Here is a 7,575-nt window from a genome sequence, read left to right as displayed (position 1 = left end):
AATTAAAACACATTTACATACACATATATATAAATTTATTAACATGTTTCAGACATGTCCGCATGATAGGTATTTACAAAATTCTGCGAAGTATATTTAACTGATGAGTGTGTATGTAGAATGTTTTACAGATTAACAATAGCCTACCTTCGCCTTTGAGTGATCGATCAGCAATTCATTATGAAATAACTTTTATTTATAATTCTTTTTATTTAGATTTCTCTTTTAATAGGCCTCTGGTAGGGTTTTTTTGTGTTTTTTTTTTTTTTTTTTTTTTAATTTATAATTTGCTGCTATTTTCACTTACAATGTAATCAAGAAATGTTTATGCTGCTATTTACTGCTCCGCCTTTCCCGTATCTTCTGCATTCTCACTCTCTACGGTTTCAACTTTTTCGATTTTATCCGTTAGTCTGGCCGCAGCATCTGTTTGTTAAATGAAATAGAAAATAAAAGAAAAAATTTATGATTTTTATCTTTTTCTTGCAATTTTGGCCAATAAATAATGTGAAATAATGTGAAAGGTTAAGACATTCTGTTTTCTATAAATCAATTCTTCATAAGGGAGGTTTGATTTAGGTGTAATGTTACCAACTTTTTTATAACGAATCATGCCAGAATGTAACTCTCAGTCATAATATCTAGGCGAACCATCTGCAAACATAAAATCTTACACACATGTCATCTATTTTTATATTCCACACTAATTGTCGTATAAGGGTATATTAAATATGTGCCGATGTATGCAACACCCAGAAGAATTTGCGATAGATCCGCCTTTTATTATACCGATTTTATGATTCTGAATCCAGCTAAGTTTCTCTATTCATCTATCCTCCTGCTTGTCTTATTTTCTTGTGTACAACGTACTCTCAAAGATGATTCTGAATTGAAATAAAAAGTTCCAATTTTCTTAAATCTCTTTTGAAGTTATGTCTAACCCATTCTCCCAGCCGTTTTTATTATTATTTTTATTATTATAATATTGCTTGTATACCACTTTCCTATGCGCAGTTTGGGCTGTGCTTGCCCATCTAAACACAATGTTAGCGTTACGTTTTCAATCACTGTTAAGTTAGTCTTAAGTTAGTTATAGTTCTCTCTATTTTGCCTCAACATGCATGAACAGTCCATCATTGCCCGTTAATAAAGCTTGTTGTAATTAAAAATTGGAAAATTGTCAACAAACACACAACCTTTCTGTTCGCATTTTCCGTTCGCCTTGGAGGCGAACTATTCATGCTTCTATTGGAAGACACCACACATGAACGCATTGAGCATCTCTGCAATCAACTTTTCAGGAGCTTTGCAGGGAAATTTGGAATTTTCGTCGTTTCAATAAAATGGTGAGCTATTGAAAACGAAGTTCCGTGAGAACTTTGCTTGATGAAAACGTCATCTTTATGTAATTTTATCTTGAGAGCAACCTCTACGCAGCTTGGTAATAATAAGTGAAATGCCGATATGTCCGTTTATCCGTTCCGATAATGATTTTGTTACCGAACTTTTCGAAATAAATAATTGACTAAAACTTCAGATCTAAACATTGTTTCTGCTTTTCTTTCAATTTAGATCTGCATCTTGGAAATTATGCTTCGGAAGGACGGCAGCGGACAGGTAGATATGCGCAGTCAAGATGCTTCCGAATTCCTCGTTGATCAAAAATATATTTCGTCCATCTTCTAATCTGCATGTCAAATACGAAATATCAAAATTAGCGATCGGTTCCCCGATATCCTTGCTTTGAAAGGCAATTAATGAATATGCGAAAAATATTTTATAAATGATTGGCGAGGAACAATTGGTAACAACTTATAAAAAAGCGATTTTAAAATAAGATAGGCACACTCTACTTTATCAGCAATGTCTTTTAATATGAAGTGTTTTTGACGCTTAATGATTTTCATTACCTTTAATAGCTTGTTCTTTCCAAATTTTTTTATTTTCTGCTAACCAAATGGCCCATGGTTTGAGTATTTTGTGCCTTCGTGCGGAGTGCCGTTTGGAAAAAGCGGATAACGGATCGGTATCCGTGCTTGGCTCTTCGACTGGACTTACATTTATCGTAGATAAAATGTGCTCCAACATATCCGACATAATTGTCATACTGGGATCGACAATAAAATCGATGAAACCAATTTGTGACTCAGCGACCAATGTATTGTTGCGATCACATAGTGGACTAAATGGCAAACCTAATTCGCGTTCTAGATCACCCTGACGAAAGAATTCTTCCAACAATAACATCGTCCAGCGATGATGAAGATTCCAACGTTTGGCGGGATGAGAAATGTCACAACAATGCAATACTAAAGACAATGCTTTCGGCTTATCGACAGTAGCCTCGTTTAGGGTCAACAAATTACGCATATTTTTCAGCTGCTGAAAATGACAACTCATATCAGTTGCCAGAACCATTTCAATGATGAGAGAGCGCATTTCACGGTATTCTTCGCGCGATAAGCGAGACAAAATGTTACAGTCTTCATTTTTGAGCAAACGAAATGCAGCGCTAATATGATGATTCTCTAAAACGGCCCGATCATTGTATAGTAAAGCCGTTTCGGAGCCCGACATGACATGAAAATTATTGGTGGTGCCCGTGTGTTCGAAATCATGAATTATGGCAGCGAGTATTGTAGCAAAAATTTCCAAGTCAGTTAACCAATTCATTAGACCCGTCTGGCATAGCATATGATGCGTAGTTTGGGTAACATCGGCCGCATGCAAGTTGTTGTGATATGGATTACGATAACGACAATAGCCTTCCTCGACCCGATGCAGAAACGTTTCCAATGTAGCTGGTGGTATTTTAAATTTAGGTATAAGTCCATAACGGCTGAACAAATCATAAGCCAAATACTTAATCGGTTGACCATTAGTTGCTTCAGCCAAATGGAAAATATCAAATGACCAATCATCGAGATTCTAAAATGGTAAATATAAAGCCAATGGTCAAGAGGGAGAAAGAAAGAGAGAGAGAGAGAGAGAGAAAGAGAAATGGGAGGACAGAAAGAATAACCTACCTTAAGCGTTTTAACCACATCCTCTGGAAATTGTAGCAGTGTGGTGGTATTCACCCGTCTATACATGCGATCCACAAAGATTCCGGCACGTATGGCATGAGCCACTGTACGAAACTTCGGTTTATCGTCGTTCTTGCGTCGCGAAGTGGCCATTTGTCGTGTAAACGTGGAAGCCAGCCATTCACGAACTTCGGCCGGTACAGCGTCTGGCTGAACCTCAGATAATTCATCGTCCTCATCGGCAAGACGTCTAATGCAAATGTTGAACGAAATTGTTTAACGCAAAGAGAAAAGAAAAACCGTTACATTGTTAGTATTTTATAAAGCAACCGTTTACCGAAGTTTCTTAAAAATTCACTTAAAACAGGAAACGTGAGAAAAACTCAGGAGAACTGAAAATAAGTTGAAAAGAAAAAACAAAAAATATTTTTTTTTTCCTTTTTTTGTTTTGTTTGTTTGTTTGTTTTTCGGAATTGCACTACAAAAAACTGCAGACCTTAAATAATACAATAATATTAAACTAAATCACTGGAATTGAGCTCAAAGCGTTAAAGTGCTTGAAAACTAAATAAACGAAAGAGAAGATAAGCTTAAATAAAAATATGTGAAAGAACGAAAGAAAAAACGAATTAAAATATAACTTTGTTGTTGCTGGCGTCAAAGTGTAGTGTACTTGTATATTAAAATTTTATTATGACTTAATTATATGTACGCGGGCGGGTAGCGGCGTGTCATGAGTAAAATAATTCTGTGAATCTTTTAATATAGGTGCACATGTTTGTGTGGGTATTTAATTTAATTGCAGTGTACATGTTATGTTTTTAATCCCAGTGCTAGCTAAAGTGAAATATTTATTTAGTTTGTTGCTTCACACATTGTGGCTGTAATCGGTGTGAGTGAGTATTGGGAGATCGCAAGTGTGTTAATGCTGTACAGCTTTTGCATATAATAACTACTTTTTAAACATTCTAATCGTGCGGTATCGGATATAGGTTGGTAATTGTATAATGCGGATGAATTATTCTTCGAAAAATATCAAGCATTACAAATAATGGATGTTATCAGATTTAATGCAACAATCAGTGAACTGAGGCTGCGTTAAATTTATCTCCTTTTAACGTAGGCCTCTTTCTATATGGATCCAAGTTGATTTCCTTTTATAAAAATATTTATATATCAAACTATGCTAAATCACACAGGCATGATTTTTTTATATAACAGCAAGAACAACAATAACAACAATAGCAACCGTTAAATGTTACATCAACTAATAATTTTTCCATATTGATTCACTTTTATATGTTGCTATTATGTAAGTAAATGCAACAACAAAAACAACAACAACACAACAAATATATCCTCCTATAAAAAATAAATATTCAATCAAAATATATTACAACAAGCACTTAAGCTCGCAATTAATTCTAGATCGTTCTCAAAATTTTAATCAAATGATTCTCAAAAGCTTTCACACACGCATAACATCATGTATGTATGTAAGTCTATCATATAAAACCATAGTGTCATACAAAATAAGCCTATCTACAAACACTCGTATATTTTTAGATTAATAGAAAGGCAATTTAATAAATTCATTATAAATCAGCATAACACAAACTACTTGTTTTCGCTTCGTCATTTAAGGACAAGATTTAATTTTTCTTTTCACCTGCAATGAGTTTGAAGCCATTTCTTGACTACTCCCGCTAAAAGATCAACCAATCGATTATAATATCGCGTATTTTTCAAGCAATTACGTGCCGTCCTGTGATACTCCAAAAAATATTGCGCAAGTGATTAAGGCAAGCTGTCAAAAAGGATGACTTCTTGCGACAATAATTTAGAGAAGTACGATCGATAGGTCGACAGAGCAATCAATCTTTTCACAGTAAGTGTAAGTGTGGACGGTTGCGTTCTTGCTAGTAATCTTAGGGCAATGGCTTATCAGCCAGCTACCGAAACTGTTGACATTGTTTAATTACCTTCTATGATCAACTAAAACGAGCTTTTCTAAAACAGAGCGTTTTATGTAAAGAGTTCGCAGAAATGGTTCCAGCCCTTCCATTTGTAAGAGCGTTCGTCTTTGAACCCAAAAGAAAGATCGAACGGCTTTTAATAATGATTTAAAATTTTATTTCAAAATTTCGGAGTCTTCCTATAGCTCTCAATAAGTCACCGCTGTCATAACGTAAGCGCTCTATTTTTCAGCTCCTTCGTTCTTTGTAGCTCCATAGTACCATACCACCCTTACACACACAGTAGTGAAAGTACTCAATGTGTTTTCACAATTGGAAGCCGATGCCACTCAGTTCAAAATAAGTCGCAAAGAAACATTTCAGCAGCGTTTCTTAGATGATGAAAGTTATTAATCAGATAAAACTGCCTTTAACGATATACTCGTACCGCAAAGTGTATAGAATATGAAGTTGGGTTGTAATGAAACGACTTGACAAAATGGCAAAAATATTTTCTAAAATTCATTATACTGTCAAACACGCATTCGTAATGCCAAAAGTTTATGAATAAATCCAACAAGGACCGACGGACGGATCATGGTATATATATTCGTCATACACAGTTAACTAGTTAAAGCATATACGTAAACAAATGTTAACAAAGATTATTGCATCACTGTCAATACCATGTACAATTTCATAAAAAAAGGCATATTTTGTTATTTCCTTGGAACGTTTCGTTTAATATAAGTTAATTGTAATATAAAATAAAAATATTTTTTTGGTCTAATTTTTAAAGAAAATTATTTTAGGTTTTTGCTTTGGCTTGCTTGGTTTTATACCCCCTTAATGCTTAAAAGTATTAAATCCTATAAGGGCTTCTATCATAATAACATAAAAGTTGCAAAAATTAGTTAAATAGTTTAGTGAACTTTCAAAAAATATTCATTTTTCAAACAAAAGAAAACTTCGTATACTTCTAATCAGTACTCTCAAGCTACAGACAGACAACATGTTGATTATACTGCAAAAAATTCAAGAATAATTTTCTCTTTTTTTCTTGGGTACTGTTGGGAAACAATTTTTTAAAGCTTTTATTTTTTTTACTATGATTAAAGTGAAACTTCTTTTCTTCTCTTAGTGAAGTAAATAAGTAACACACATATTAAGCGCACCACTACGTCCACAGCGGATCTTTTTTGGTTTAATATTAATTTTCGGGCCGTATGAGTAATAATAGTAATTTTGTATAGCATACTATTAAGGCAAGGTTTTCGTTTATAGGATGTGTAATGATATTAGATGTTTTCTTTAGGCAACATTCATACGCCACAATGGCCAAAACAGAGTTTTTGCTTTTTTTTTACAATTCATTTAAGTGCACGCACGCACATATAATTATTTTATTAACAATAAATGTATGGGGTTTCACTTCTAAGACGCGTGGGAGCCACGCCTTTTTCATCTTTTTAATTATCATTAAAATTGAAATGAATTAAAATATTGATGTTTTTCTCTTCAGAAAGAAAGCACACCTTTTTCGCTCGTCTTGCAACAATCTCTGTCGATATTTTAAAATTAATTGAATAAATTCAATGGTTATTAAATGTTCTTTATTATCACGTCTCGAGTTACTCATGACCCTTACACTTACGCACATACGCATATATACTTTTCATATTTATTTTGTTTTTTGCTGTACATTAAGACGAAGAATGGTTGCAGCACTATTTTATTGGGTGCTACTTATATTCTTAAGCATTTGAAAGCCCGTTACAACCACCACTTAATAATGCTGGCATTTTTAATTCTAAAGTGTATTTAAATTTAGCTTTATTTGCAAATACTTCAGTTAATGAGTGAATGCAAAAAACAACTCCTTTAGCTTATCGTTCTTGCGTGAATTTTTTTTGTTGATGTTATTTTGTAGCCGCTTAGCGTTCAACTGAAAATAGTAGCAACAATAATGATGGCTTTTAATGGTTAGATAATTAAGTTAAGTGCCTTTCAGTTTGGTCCTTTTGCCTTTTAACACAGACAGACGCACGCGTTATTAAATAAGTGTCAAAGTACTATTTATTATATAATCACTCAACGAAACTAATATAAAAAGTTATTAATTTTCGTTATATGAATGAAAGGTTTATTCAAGTATATGTATATACAAAGAGAGAAATACGCAAGTATTTATATAAAAATTCTATAAATAAACATCGATTGCTTGTAAAACTCAATTAAGATATTTTTAAGATATTTGCTGAAAGTCTTTAAAATATTTAGGTAAAAAAAGGAAAAATGTTGGTCTTCTTACGGGGGATATAAAGTCAATGTCATCGCTTTACGTATATAGAAGACTAGTCCACTATTAACGCAGGGTTGTCAAATACGATTTAGATAGTTGTCGAGACAAGCTTAGCTTTTGATCTTAGAAAAACCTTTCTAAGTTACGTTACCTTAGGAATACTTTTAAACTTTCCTCTCCTACGCTTACTTCTTCCTTCCACCGCTATCTACCTATACTCCTTTCTGACCAACATCGTGGCCGCACATATAAGTGGCATTCCTTGAATGCCACATATATATATATATATATA

At 33.5% G+C, this 7,575-nt stretch overlaps 1 protein-coding gene across 4 annotated transcripts in view; it reads right to left on the bottom strand.

Moving 5' to 3' along the window:
- Positions 1–255: 255 nt before the first annotated feature.
- Positions 256–7,575, bottom strand: part of LOC119633012 (calcium/calmodulin-dependent 3',5'-cyclic nucleotide phosphodiesterase 1) — a 170,959-nt gene continuing 163,639 nt past the window's right edge. For all 4 annotated transcript variants that reach the window (XM_038026200.1, XM_038026201.1, XM_038026198.1 and 1 more), the window contains 3 exons: positions 3,027–3,276; positions 1,911–2,928; positions 256–426 (listed from right to left, as the gene is read on the bottom strand). In XM_038026200.1, the coding sequence (XP_037882128.1) occupies positions 338–426; positions 1,911–2,928; positions 3,027–3,276 (1,357 nt within the window). In that variant the 3' untranslated portion in view covers positions 256–337. The remainder of the gene's footprint in view (positions 427–1,910; positions 2,929–3,026; positions 3,277–7,575) is intronic.

The sequence above is a fragment of the Glossina fuscipes genome, unplaced genomic scaffold (assembly GCF_014805625.2).
Source record: "Glossina fuscipes isolate IAEA_lab_2018 unplaced genomic scaffold, Yale_Gfus_2 2, whole genome shotgun sequence".
NCBI lineage: Eukaryota > Metazoa > Arthropoda > Insecta > Diptera > Glossinidae > Glossina > Glossina fuscipes.
Note: the sequence above shows the minus strand (reverse complement) of the source record. Positions and strands in the feature narration are given on the sequence as shown.